Here is a 13,988-nt window from a genome sequence, read left to right as displayed (position 1 = left end):
TGGCGAGGCTCACCCCGGAGGGCCTCGCATCCGCGGCGGGGACAGTGAGGGTGAGTGAACTGGCTAGTGGTGCAGTCCTGATACGTAGGGCTGAGGTCCGTGGACGACACTCGGATAACGTCCTCAGTGGGAGGATTCCCGGGAACCGGAGGCAGAAGCGCCTGGGTGAGGGGCTCCGCAGCTGGGAGAAGGGCCTGACTCTGGGGGCGGAAGTCTGTCCGCGCTGGGGACATTGGAAGAGCCCGTCGGGGCTGGCCTGGTCGGTCTCCGACCTCTTGGCTGGCCCAGGACCCCAGGACCCCAGGACCAGGCTGTGGACCCCGCCTCTGGCTGGCTCCGAGGCGTCTCTGCCCCCCGCGAGAGAGACCTGCAGTCCCGTCCACTCCGCCCCTTGGGTTCGGGCCACCTTCTTTTCCTCTCCGGATTCCCTCAGTGAGCCCTGGGTGCTCCTTTGTATCCTTTCTTGGTCCTCTGTCGATTTTTCAGTACAGGGAAGCTAGAACCATGATCTTCAACCTAAATCTCACAGATCCCTGACTCTCTTCCCATTCTTTTACCCTCCTGGAGATTCCCTTAGCTCTTTCAAGCTCTTGCACAGGGTTTGCAGTACTGGGGATCAAACCCAGAGCCTTTGCTCAGAGCTACATCCCCAGACCTTTTAGAAATATTTTGAGACAGAGTCTTGCTCAGGTTGGACCTGCCCCAGCCTTCCAGAGTGTTGAGATTACAGGCTTGTGCCACCATGCGGGGCTGCAAGACCTTTTGTAACCTGTCCTCTCTGTACATCACTCGAGACTTATGCTTCTCCGCTGTGCTGTGCGTTCAACTATATTGAATCTTAGTTTCTAGATTGCACTGAGTCCCCTCTGGGCTTAGCTGTTCATTCCGTGGGTTGTTTCTGTCTGAGGCGCTTTCCTTTGGTTGAAAGAAGCCTCACGCATCACGTTTTATTCCACGTGGGAGTTGGGGCTTCTACCATATCCCGTGGGTGTCTGTTCACTGTCCTGTCTACCAAGCTGTAACCTGTGTGCGGGGAGTCTTGCCTGGGTCACAATCCTGTCCTTAGTACCTCTGGCTATTCTGCTATTGTTCATATAGTACCAGACCATTTGTTTGTTAGTTTAATGCATCGATAAAACTTGACTGCCCCTTGGGCCCCGCAAATGAACAAACAGATCAAGCTATTCAATGCCAGCTCTTTCAGGACCGATTCTCAGCTGGCAGCCAACGTAGAGGTTTTTTTAGCCTAAGGAACTTGGTTATTTTCTTGCCTTTAGTTCAAAATGATGGTAATGGCAAACGGGTCAGGGCTTTCTTTGGCATTGGTTCCAGTTACCTGTCTGGATGTTGGTGAATGTGACTGCTTCTAGAGTGAATTTGTAACCGACGGCCCCTGGCTGGAGGAAAAGCTGCCAGCAGCTGCTAGAGGAAAGCTGGCTTCAAATTCTCATGTGCTGGTGAGAGGGAAGTGCAGGCTAGGCCAAGCCAGTAGTGAAAGGCCTCCAAGGGAAGTTCCAGATCCACCCACCCATAAGGAACAACATGCCTGGGTGCCAGACCCGTTTCCCTGACCCAGACTGAGGGCATACTACCCTAGATCAGCTGGGCTCAGCAGTGTAAGACCTGCTAACCACGCATGGGTGGTCCTTAGAGAGGGAAAGAGAAAAACAGAACAGTATGTGACCATGTTCAGGTTAAGTGAGTGTGAGAGGCTGCAGACTGAGGTCAGAGGAGGACTAAGCCAGTGCTGGCTGGAAGAATCTGTAGGTGACATCTGAACCTGCCTTAGGAGGAAGCACTGGGCAGATGGAACCAGTGTGGGCAAAGGTGTGGGACAGGAAGAGGCTGCCCGGGTAGGGAAGGGAGCCAGTTTCCGTGCCCACTACTGACAATGGTCCAGCACCTCCCTGGGTTGAGGCTGCTCCTTGGGAGGGATGTCAGGGCATAGATTGTGGTCTGAAATCACTTTGCAGAAATGTGTCTTCTCTTGGATTTTCCTCCAGCCTGGCCTTTATGAGTCCAGAAGTGCAGTAAATTGGGAATGCCTGGGGCTTATCTTCCAGGCTGTTTGCCTGTGGCCTTGAGCTGAATAGCTGCCCAAGTGTGGATGATGCAATTTGTTCTTTGGGTAGAATAGAGTAGCTGTGTCTCCTGTTGAATGTAAGCAGTTCAGTTTGTAAGGTGGCAGTCAGATTCCTGTTGTCATTGCAGCACTTGGAGTTTTTTCCTTTTTTTTTTAAATCTTTTTTTTTTTTTTTTTGGTACCCGGGATCAATCTTAGGCCCTTGCACTTGTGAGGCAGGCGGTGGAACCACTGAGCCAAATCCCCAGCCTGAGTTTTTTCCTTTTATATGTTTATAGATTTGCCATTTATTGTGTTTTGATGGTTAGAACTTGCAACAGCAAGTCAAAATGGGACAAGTTTAACTTTGATGATTGTTGACTTTTGTGCTGTTTCCCTTGAAGAGGGGATAAATTTAGACCCACAGCTCCTGTATTATTAATCACTTGATTGCATTTTGGAATTATTACCTATACAGACCCCCCACACACACACACTCCAATTTGATACACTAAGCATTCATGCGTGTAGTTAGGAAAAGGTGCTATGGATTCTATGTCTCTCAGCACAGCCATCTGTCTGGTAGACATCTCCAGAGTTTTATCCTCAGTTACATTAGTATTAAAACTTGCCACTGATCTTCCATCCCCAAGGACCCCTGTGCCAGCCTTGTGTCCAGTGCCAAGAATATCCTCTCCTGTTGGCGAGTCATCAGGGTTTCCCAGACGGTGTTCCTAGCTGCCTTTAGCCATGGACAGGAGCCTTTTGGTGGGAGCCTCTGGGGAGAGCACCTCAGCCGGACCCCAGGTGCGGGGATATCCGAAGGGCTCAGAAGGGCTCCTGTCCCAGAATTTGTAAGATGTGTGCTCAGAACAGGTTCTGCTCTGGCCCACAATCACTGTTGGGAGTGACTTGAGACCTTGCTTTCTGGCACTAGGTACAGTGGCAGTGGCCTTGCTGGGATCAGAACACTTTTATTTGGTAAAACTGAAAGTGTGGCTCTGGCTGTCCTGAATTAATTTCTGGAAATAAGAATGAACTGGAAACTCTCCTATCCATATAGTATTGGAACAAAATTATGCAAGTGATTATATTAAATATGTATTTATAAAGAAAAATGTTTGTAATGGCCATTTTGAAGCAATAAAAAAATAAAATATAATCACTCCTAGTCTTGTGATGCAAGACAGTCTTTGTTAGTAGTTTTTATTGTGTGTGAAATGTGTACTACACCTTTTTACAAAAGTGTTTTTTTTTTTTTGAGACAACGTCTCACTATTGTGATTCAGGCGGTCCTGAACTCACTATATGGCACAGGCTGGCGTGGAACTCATGGTGATCCTCCTGCCTCAGCAGGAATGCTAGGATTACAGGCGTGCACCAGGATGCATGTTGAACACTTTATTGTGCAGTATGACAGGTTGAATTGTGAAGTCACTGCTCAGCTGTAAGGCTAAATTTTGTTTTTCAGCACCCTGAAAGTAACACATCTCATTGTCCACTCTAGGGAAAGTGCCATGGAAAGTGTCGGGCTGAATGGGTTTGGGACATTTTTCTAAATGCCATAGGAGGCATATACTCTCAGTGTCCTACCCTCAGAGCCTTTTAGGATGGGTGCGGGGCTGCGACACCTCTGCTGTCGAACCCCAGGCACAGGGTGAGTAGGTAGCGGCCAGCATCTTCTGATTTGTGTTTACCACTGTAGGTGTGGCTGGCTGCACTTGACCCCTCAGGAATCAGTGGTCTTTGTCCAGCAGAATCAACTCTGCCTTTTGGGAAATGAATGTGTCAGGGTTTTTCCTAGTTTTTATATATATATATATATATCTCCAGCTGTCCTTCACCTTCCTTTCTGGAGTCAGTCGCAGAGCCTTAGGAAGGACCAAGACTTCCAGCAGAGCCACATTTGCTAATGGCTTGTCTGAGCCGTGGCAGGGAATACCCTCTCTGCACTCAGCGCTGGCTCCATGACTGACCACGTCTTCTTGACACAATTCCAGCTCTTGCCAAGCTCCAGAAGGACATGATGGGGCTCTGTCAGAGATCCTCTGTAATGTTTCTCATGCTCTGTCATGGCGGGTAGGTTACTTGCAGTCACAGCCTGGAGGTGGACGAGGCTGGAGTTGATGTCCTCTTTGCCATACTGGCTGTCTCAGAGGTTGGTCTGGGTCTTGTCTCCACTCTGCCCCTCTTTGTACCTTCCCCATGGAGCTGCCAGATGAGCAGGCTGAAGCCAGGCTCTGACTTTTGTTTTTAAAATTTTTGGAGGGGTACGGGAGATTGAACTTGGGCCCTTGTGCTTGTGAGGCAGGCGGTGGCGCCACTGAACTAAATCCCTGGCCCTAAGATTTTTATACTTTTTTTTTTTTTTTTTATGTACCAGGGATCGAATTTGGGACCTTGTGTTTGCAAGGCAGGCAGCCCAAGCTTTGATCTTATAGCCAGTCTTGAATTGTTACTTGTTCCGCATCGATCCTGGGGAAATAATCAGCACCCTGGGCCTGGTGTACAAAGCTGTTTCCAGCATGGCCTACTCGGCCTTTGCCCCTAGCCACTGTGCTTCCTGCCGCCTGCCCAGGAGAAAAGCTGCTTGTACCTTCTTCTCCTCCTGTCTGCCCCTGCCCCTCCTAGCTCCTACATTCCTTTGTTCCTTCCATCATGGCTGTCCAGCCCACCTGAAGTGTTGCCCTGCTCTGAGTTTCTGCAATCCAAAGACATTTCTTCTCTTGAACTCCCAGGAGTTCTTTTTCTCTTTAGTACCCTTCACTCCCTACCTCCCCCCCACCCTTTTCTTGATTGTGGTTTGAACACAAGGCCTTTACCCTGAGCTATATTGCCAGCCCTTTTCTAATTATTTTACTTTTGAGATAGAGTCTCTTTAAGTCACTAAGTTGCTCAGGCTGCGCTTAAACTCATGATCCTCCTGCCTCAGTCTCCAGGAGTGCTGGGATTACAGGTGTATACCACCTCTTTGCTTTTTTTTAGTACTCTCAGGAAGGCGTGTTACTCCCCATGGACTGGAATCTTGTGGGCAGGATGTATCTTTTAATTCCTTGAAGCATTCATGGAGCTGTTTGTCTCTCTGAAGGTACACAGGAAGCACTGTAGACCCTGCTCCCTGCTTGAGTGATCTCAGTGTAGGAGCAGAGCCAGGCTCAGGCTCAGTTTGATGTGCTCTCTTCCCCAGAAGCATCATACGTCAGGTCTTGAAAGAAAGCTCTAGAGCACTGCCTTCAACCTCTGTGTTTTCCACTTCTAGGTTCCAGTGACCATGAGATCCCTGCGGCTGCTCAGCACCCCCTTCCTATACGGCCTGCTATGGGCCTTTTGTGCTTCAGGTGCCAGAGCCCATGAGCCTGGGGCCAACGCCGTCCATCCCGGCAGTGCGGGGCTGGATAAGCACACAGTGCACGACCCAGAGTACGTATTCACCGGGCAGGGCTCTCCCCATCACCTGCAGCCAGCAAGGGCACCTCAGTCCTTTCCCTCCTTTTTATCTAGCTCAAAAGGGTGCTTTTTTCTGAGATCCACCTCTCATTCAGGTTTTCTTTTCTTTCTTTTTTTTTTTTTCCAGCTTTAATTGAGTTTATTGGTACATTTTAGGGATACAGTACAGTTACATTCATTGTTGGGATCTTGTACCTCTACATGACAAGTCTTGATTCTCATTTTTCCCCCTTACCTCTGCCCTCCCTTCACCCCCTCCTCCCCTCCCCATCTACAAACACTTTATTTTCATCTTTTCATTCTCTCACATTTTTTTCTTTTCCCTTTTTACTCTTCCCCTACCCATCCCACTCATTCGGGGTTTCTTTTCTCACCGTTGTGTCACATTGAGGCCCAGATGGGATGTTATTTGTCTGAGTTCAGTCTTTCTCTTATCACAGACAGACAGACAGACAGATGAGTAGGCAAAGATAGACATGCCCATGCATGTGCACAAACACACAATAACTACACTGAACTGCTTAGCCAGTCCTTTTGTTAATTTTTTATTTTTTAAGAACAGGGTCTTGTTAAGTCGCCCAGTCTGGCTTGAAACTCAGCAGCCTCTTGCCTCAGTCTCCCGAGTAGCTAGGGTTATAGGCCAGTGCCATTGCCTCCAGCTCAAACTTAAGATCTTGAACTTTTCAGAGTCCACACGGTTTTGGCCTGATCTGACTGTTGTTTCTAGGCATATCATGGAGCATCTTGAAGGTGTCATTAACAAACCAGAGGCGACGATGTCCCCACAAGAACTACAGCTTCATTATTTCAAAATGCATGACTACGATGGCAATAACTTGCTTGATGGCTTAGAGCTCTCCACAGCCATCACTCACGTGCATAAGGAGGTAGGTCAGGCGGCGGCTGGGGGCCGAGTCCTATCCCTGCTGGTCTGTGCTGTCCTTGTGCTGCTGTAGCACAGCTTCTCCTACCTCTGCCTGCTGTTCTGCCATCTCCCTGTCACTGCTGCTTCCTGCAGGGTGCCCTGTAGAGCAGAGGCCCCAGGCTGCCACTAAATATTGGGCTGGTGTGTCTAGTTTATTTCTATGTGGCAAGAGTGGAAGAGCCAGCGCTGAAAAGACAGGCTACAGCCCCAGTCACCTGGGGAAGGAAGCTGTTACAGCAGAGAAGCTGGCAATCAGGGCACCAAAGCATGGAGGGCCTTGGGGTGCTGAGGGTTTGTCATACCGTACAAGTTAGAGAGCTGGCTGTCCCTTGACTACAGCCTCCCGTCTTCTCAGTGAGGAAGCTGAAATCAAGATCTCATTCCTTCAGATTCACCGTGACCACATGAGCAGCCGAGAGGGCAGCTTGGGGTTTTCTTTGAAGGCAGCAGGGAGCACTGGTGGTTTGCATAGGAGAGGGACGTGGCTTTGGGAAGGCCTTGTGCTCTGGAGGCAACTGATGGTCAAGAGTGATGGACTGAGGGGAGAGCAGTGTCAGGGAGGCAGGGGAGCCTGGATCCACATCTGTGGAAGACCGGGATCGCTGTGGCCATGGAGAGAAGAGGGTGGAGATGTGGCGGAGGAGGAATCGGCCAAGGGTGTGAATGGCCCATCCAGTGAGCCTTGGCTGCCCTGGCTGCTTTTCTTTCTTTGCAGTACTGGGGATTGAACCCAGGGCCTTCACACTGAGCTACATTCTCAGCCTTTTATTAACTTTTTAAAACATTTTGAAATAGGGTCACTCAATTGCCCAGGCTAGGCTCAAACTGAGATAGGGGTTTGTAGATTGCTAGTCAGAGCCATATATTACATTAAAGGAACTTTCTGAACACGTGTGAGTGTGGACATTTTGGGCATTAGCTAAGCACTTCCTCCAGTAAATGTGCAGTTCATCGTCTGATTTCTGTTTTGTAGGATGGAAGTGAGCAGGCACCACTAATGAGCGAAGATGAGCTGATTAACATAATAGATGGTGTTTTGAGAGATGATGACAAGAACAACGATGGGTACATCGACTATGCTGAATTTGCAAAATCACTGCAGTAGCGCTTACTTGGCCCTCTAGTTATATCCAAATGTGACCTGTGATATGTGATGGAATGCTTGGTAACACGAAATAACTCACTTGCAACCACTGCTGCAGCATTTTGATAAAAGTCTGTAGCAGTTTGTTACACTGGGGTGACAGAAAAATCAAGACGAACGGGGCATCTTGTAGTCCCTAAGTGCTATTGTACCTCTCATTGGACAAAGGCTTACTTAATGAAACAGCTCTTTCAAGGGTGTTGAAGAATTGGAGCCAAGCACTCAGGAACCTAACTTTAAAACTCTGCTCGTTTCTTGACTTTGATTCGCAGTACCTGGAAAGTAAGACAAAAAGCTTTGCCAAGGGGACACGATTTTCAGTAATAGGGAAGGAAGGGCCAGTGTGAGTCTCCCCTGTGGGATACTCACACAGCATGGCTGGTGTTTGCAAAACTCCCATGGCCTAGATGAGCACCTGCTTGGGGCGAGTAGCTATTTATTAGGCTGTGTCAAAGCACAGCATAAGAATGTCAAATACTGGGTCCAGCTGACTGCAGAGTCTAAGATACTGTAGTTTCTGGCATGTGGAAATGATACACCACTGGCCTAAGTCATTAACCTTGTTTGGATTTTCAGTATTTTATCTAACCACTGTCACACCCTCATACTTTCTTTTCTATGATCTTCATCCTAGGAGAGATTTTGAATTTAAAAGTGTTCTCTCATCAGTAGCACATGTTTTTAGTTTTCTTAATATTTGTATTTCTTTTTTTTTTGTACCAGGGATCAAACTCGGGTCCCTGCACTTTTGAGGTAGGCGGTGGCTCCACTGAACTAAATCCCTGGCCCTGTAGTTCATTCTTATTTCCAGGGTTTCCTTTTTGTGGTTTAGGAATGTACGGACTTGGTAAGGGAGGTCCAAGTTGTTAGCTGCTCTAGCCTACATGGGAAGTGGAAAGACCTTCCACCAAGCATGGTGATTAAGCTGATCCAAGTCCTTTGTTTTTCTTTTGTGGTACTCGGCATGGAACCTGGGGTCACACACATACACTAGGTGAGTGCTGTGCCGCTGCAGTGCACCCCAGCCCTGATCCAAGTTCTCCCTTAAAGGAATGTTGTTGAAATTACCTCTTCTGGCCTGAATACATGAATGCTTTCAAAGCCTCTAATCTCTTTAACAGTGTGAATCTCAGTAGTATTTGAAAGCAAGAAGAAGCCACAGATGGGAATTTGGTTTGTTGGATATGATAGACATGCTGTAATGGAAAAGCCAAAATGATAGTTGAATGGGAAAAAGAAATTGTGTAAAATTTGCTGCAAGATGTATAGATACTTATTTTCTTTATTAAAGTATTCTTATAAGAAAACATGTTATTTGTAAAAACGGTTTCCTGTGTTAAGTTTTGTGCAATCAGAGCTGACTTGTAAACTATTCTTGTAATATCTCATTATTTTGAAAAATTTATATAATGAATTCTGGATATATGACCAATAAAACAAAATGACGTGCTTGGTTTTGTCCGCATGGGCCTCTCTCTGACCACGTGGCAGCTTTGTACAGATGTTTGCATCTGCTTTCCCTTACCACAGGTGTGTGACCATCCTTTGCTGTCCCCTGTTCACCTTGTTTGTTTTTGCAGTACTGGGAATTGAACCCAGGGCTATCACACCGAGCTACAGCCCCAACCCTTTATTTTTTATTCTGATGTAGAGTCTTGCTAAGTCACTGAGTTGTCTAGGCTGGGCTTGAACCTGCAATCCTCTTGCCTCAGCCTCCCATAGTGCTGGGAATTTAGGCATGTACCACCACTCCTGGCTTACTCTGATCCCTTTTTCAGGATAGATTCTCAGTATGCAAAGTCCCTATCCCTGTTGAGGCATTTTTTTCCTTTTCAATGGAATCACTCTCCCTTATTGCCCTTTTACTAGAGAATGAACCCAGTGACTTTTCACTGGACTCTATCACCCCCCACCCCCTCCCTTTTTTTGAAACAAGGTCTTGCTATGCAGTTCAGGTTGGCCTTGAACTCATTATGTATCCCAGGGTGGTCTTGCCTGAGCTGCCTGAGTTCTAGGCATGTGTCACCACATCCCATTTATGAGCCTTTAAAAAATCTTTTGAGACAGGATCTTGTGTTGCTAAATTGCCCAGGCTGGGCTTGAAAATTCAATCCTCCTGCCTTATCCTCCCAGAGTACTGGAACTACAGATGTGTGCCATTTTGCCTGGCTGGATCATTCTTTAGCCAATTTCAAATTATGGCATCATTCTCTAGGAGAATACACAGTGTTTTCCCTTGAATCTGAAAATTTAATGAGCTAACAATTGAAAATGCCCCAGGTCCAAGCTTAGAAATAGTTTCCCTGGTCTTCTGGAAATGATGCACTTTATCCTGCCTGTTGAAAAGGAAATACTATTCTTTCCTTCCAAGAGCTTTGTGGCTCCTAGGCACCAACCCTTTTCCCAGAGCTGGCCCTCTGGACGGTCTTGGTGACCAGCTCATAGGTGGAGGGACCTTGTATTGGCACCTGGGAAGGGAAGGGAGGCAGTCCTTGAAGATAGCCACCTCAACTCGGGCAAGATGGAGCCCTCCATGGCTGGCCACTGCTTGTGTCCCCCTGGCTTTGTGGCCCTGTCAGCCCTTCTTGAATTTTTTTCCTGATGGAAGGCGGGCCTGGGACATTTACAGCATGACCTGGCACTCCCTGCACACTGCTTGGGTCCCTTGTGTGAGACCTTGGCCTTCTCTCAGACCCTCCTTAGAGCTTTTCAGAAGGTGTGAGAACAGCTCTGCTGCCTGTCTTTGTTTCGGAAGTGGGGATAAAGATCTAGCCTTGGGTGAGGAATGGGCATGAGCTTTGGACTTGCGCAGACCTGAGTTGACATTCTGGGCCTGCTACTCTTTACCCTTAAAATTTCTAAACTTCAGTTTCTCATCTAAAAAGTAACTAAAATAGCCCAGTGTGTTGGCACACGCCTGTAATCCCAGCACTTGTGAGACTGAGGCAGGAGGATCACTATGAGTTCAAGGCCAGCCTGAGCTACATAGTGTATTCAAGGCTATCCTGGACAACATAGTGAGACCCTATCTCACAAACAAGCAAACCCCAAACTAAAATAACTTACCTAGAGTGGTTAAGAGGATCAACACAATGAAAAGCAAACTAGATAAAGCTCTCAGTAAGGCTTGAGGCACTGGATCATGTGCTATCCACTAGCTGAAGAGCCAGCCTGTCCCACCCACCCCAGCCTGTGTGTCCAGGGACCCCTCCCCCCACTTCAGGACACTGGGGTCCACTCTGAAGGAGCTGGACCAGAGACGCTCTTGCCTCAAAACACAAAGCAGAGGGGAGCAGATGGGTGTCCTCGCAGAACACAGAACAGCCAGGGACGGCATGGGGTCACCTGGCTGTGGCGGGTGCTCTGGGAGTGAGGTCTGAGGTCCCTTTCCGGGAGACACTGAACTCACCTGTGGAAGGGGGCAGTGTCTTAGCACGGAGGCCTCCTGTGTGAAATCACCCACATTTGCTGTCCATGGGTTTCCCACCATCGTCCCATAGGGGAGAGGGGTGGGCTCACAAAGGTCTCCGTACCTTGGCAGGGACTGGAGTGTGTGGGACTGGTCCAAGTGGCTGAAGCAAGCCGAGTTTCCCTTGCCCTCAGTAGTGGGGATATCTAAGATTGGGTGGGGGCTCTGGCCATGGTCTGTAAACCTGAGAGCAGAGGTGCAACAGTCAAGTCAAGGAGGTCTTGGGAGAGGGCTGGGATGTCAGGAGCAGTGGGGAGGGAGTAAGGGCTGATGGGTGAGGCAGTCTGTGGTGTGCTGCACTGCACTGGGCTCTGTTGGTATGAGATGGGAACATGGCGACCGTGTCTGAAGGGACAAAGTTGCAGCGGGTGCTAAGGCAGGTATGCCTGGGTATTTTTTCCTAAGGGTTTTAGAAGTGACCATCTTTATGGCCTATAGATTAATGGGAGCCAGGAACCCACCCATAACAATCTTAGCAGCAGCCCAGGCAAGTCACTGGGTGGGGACAAGATGGTGCAGAGCAGTGGTAGAGACAGATGGTGATTCCATGCAGCCAGAGAGGAAGTCCTAGGACCACAGCTGTTGACCTCCTCTGCCTCAGGGTGTGGCTTCTGGTCTGAAGCTATGTGCCTCCCTCTAATGGAGGCTGGGCTCACTTTTTGCCTGCTCCAAGAAAGTAGGAGCACTCACACCTTCCCACCCTGCCCCACTGAAAACAGATTTAGGGGTTAGGCTGGGGCTTCTACCCTCTTCGAGCCAGCATGTTTGCTCTCAGGGATGAAGGGATACAGTCGCAAGGGAGTATATGTGGAGGAAAGCGATGCTACTCAGCGTCTGGAGGTCGAGGTTATGAATGCTGAGCACCAGGTCCCACCTAAGATCAGCTGAGTCAGAATCTACTTTCAGCAGATCCTCCGTGACTCCCGTGCTGTAGCCCTGCTCTAGGGATCTGGTCCCCAGGCTCTGTTCCAAGACTTTTCAGCAGCCTTGTTCCTGCTGCTCAGAGCAGAGTTTTTCCTCTTCCTTGGGCTCCACTGGGCTCCCCTGGAATTGCCTGTTCTAACCCCTGCCCACTGGGTTTCTGTGTGGGGGCCAGGGAGAGGCACATATCAGCCAGTGTGCACCCCAGCCGCCTTCTACCCACAGGGCTGCTCTGTGTGCTCCTCAATGCTCCGAGTCTCGTGAATGAAAATCCTGCTGAAAGGAGATCGTCACCCGTCTTTTATCTTTCAGTATGAAGTAGCTTCTCAGATTCTTTCCCAAGGGAGCCCTTGCTGAGGAGGACACAAGAGAAGCCAAAGAAGCCTCCTTGTTCTTCCACTTTTGCAAAATCCTGTCCCCTCTCCCCAGATAAGGACTGTATTGAAATGCTCCATGGAATCTTTTCAATCACGTGAGAAGGAGGCCTCTGTCCCGGCTCCTCTGGGAAACCCTCTGCCTAGCCTAGCCCACTGGCACCTGTCCCTTCTTTGAGCTTCCAGAGCTGTGTGATCTTCAACCTTTTTATTTGAATGTTTTCAAATATACAAAAAATTGAAAGAAGGACTTCGAAGGAATAAATCATCAAAGTACAGGCATCAAAATATTTAAAAAAGTAAACGAGTTAGAAATGCATGTGCTTCTTAATTAGCATAGTAAGATCTAGCAGCGGGACTAATAATCACCGTACTTTCAAAGTAACGACGACCATATGATCTGAGATCTCTGTGACAGTTGTGATATCAAATATTTATAATTTTCACCGATGATGAAGTCACAGTTTCCACTATCACAGCGTTTTGCCCAATTCATAATTGAAGGATATATTAAATTTCAGTGTGAGGTTCAGTTTTTTTCCTCAGCTAAGTTCCTGGCCCCTGAACAATATCCGGGGAAGGTGGGTGGATCTGAGGGTAGGACGCCTTGTTTCTAAGAATGTAGGCAGAGCAGTTGTGCCCCTTGGTGAGATCCCAGTTTTCCTGACACTTTCACCTGCTCTCTGGCTTGGGGTGGGGCTTCGGAGTCCGCTTTGCTCCCCTCACCCCTACTTCAGTACATGGCAAGAGCTAGGCCAGCAGGAGTTCTCAGCGTTTGTTGACAACCTGCCTGTGATTGAACATAATGAATGCCTTTGAATTACAATATTTTAAGATTAAGAGATTTTTAAATTACCTACCCTGACAAGGGAACGTTTTGGTTAGCACTCTGAACACGTCTGTCTTTTGCAGACTCACCACTAGATGGCAGGAGTGCCCCACAGACTGTCCTTTGCTTGCTACCTCGTCCAAAGGTTATAAAATTTTTAGAGATGTCACTTCTATTTCACTCCTCGAAAATTCAAGCTCACTTCCCCTCTTCATCTGCCCCCACCCCTCCGCCTCCAGTGTGCTTCCGAGGATTTCATAACCGTTTTTTCCTCCAATAGAAAGGCTGTGCGGAGCAGAACAGCGGAAGAGCGTGGGTAGATAGGTAGACAGTCCAAGGTCACATACAAAATGATCTGACTTGTCTGCATGGAGAACTCAAGTTTTCGCCAAAATTACTAAGTGCCTACTGTGTATCAGATTCCATCCTTCGCTTCAGGCACAAGAATGCACTGTCCCTGTCGCAGATGTGTGGTCATCTCTCAAGAATGAGGGTGGGCTGTGGTCTTGGCGGACGGTGAAAAGGCTCAGACTGGCTGTTCACCACAGTGGAACCTGTGTGTGGCAGACACTGGAACTGCAGCGAAGCTACCTTGTGTGTGTGTGTATGAGCCGTGAAGGTGACAGGCAACGTGAATTCAGTAGCTGCAGGCCAAGACAGGGGCGATGGTCGGTTCCAAATGCCCTCTGGAACTATCAGAGGGTCTGCCAGATTGCCAGTACATAATTTTTAAAAAATTTTAAAAATGAGTATAATTAATCATGCTAGTAAGCAAGGGACCTTAAACTAGCCCCCAAATTTATTTACACATATTCTT

The 13,988-nt window shown here is 48.3% G+C and overlaps 1 protein-coding gene across 3 annotated transcripts; it reads left to right on the top strand.

Moving 5' to 3' along the window:
- The first annotated feature begins 6 nt into the window (after positions 1 to 6).
- On the top strand, positions 7 to 8,084 carry Mcfd2 (multiple coagulation factor deficiency 2, ER cargo receptor complex subunit). Of its 3 annotated transcripts, none has more exons than XM_010615783.2 (4): positions 7 to 50; positions 5,322 to 5,482; positions 6,237 to 6,396; positions 7,408 to 8,084. In XM_010615783.2, the coding sequence occupies exons 2-4, from the start codon at positions 5,334 to 5,336 to the stop codon at positions 7,537 to 7,539; spliced, it is 441 nt and encodes a 146-aa protein (XP_010614085.1). In that variant the 5' UTR covers positions 7 to 50; positions 5,322 to 5,333; the 3' UTR covers positions 7,540 to 8,084. The 3 variants fall into 3 exon arrangements, with proteins under 3 accessions (XP_010614085.1, XP_010614087.1, XP_010614088.1); XM_010615785.3 differs by lacking the exon at positions 7 to 50 and adding an exon at positions 83 to 165; XM_010615786.3 differs by lacking the exon at positions 7 to 50 and adding an exon at positions 3,582 to 3,719.
- The last annotated feature ends 5,904 nt before the right edge of the window (positions 8,085 to 13,988 follow it).

Source organism: Fukomys damarensis, unplaced genomic scaffold (assembly GCF_012274545.1).
Source record: "Fukomys damarensis isolate Sample0158 unplaced genomic scaffold, DMR_v1.0_HiC HiC_scaffold_2, whole genome shotgun sequence".
Taxonomy (NCBI): domain Eukaryota; kingdom Metazoa; phylum Chordata; class Mammalia; order Rodentia; family Bathyergidae; genus Fukomys; species Fukomys damarensis.
The sequence above is the reverse complement of the archived record's forward strand: the minus strand, read 5'-3'. Positions and strand labels throughout refer to the sequence as shown.

Coding starts and splice junctions, on each gene's coding strand:
- Mcfd2 (XM_010615783.2), top strand. CDS start 5,334: ATGAGATCCCTGCGGCTGCTCAGCACCCCCTTCCTATACGGCCTGCTA. Junction 5,483..6,236: donor CACACAGTGCACGACCCAGA/GTACGTATTCAC, acceptor TGTTGTTTCTAG/GCATATCATGGAGCATCTTG. Junction 6,397..7,407: donor TCACTCACGTGCATAAGGAG/GTAGGTCAGGCG, acceptor TCTGTTTTGTAG/GATGGAAGTGAGCAGGCACC.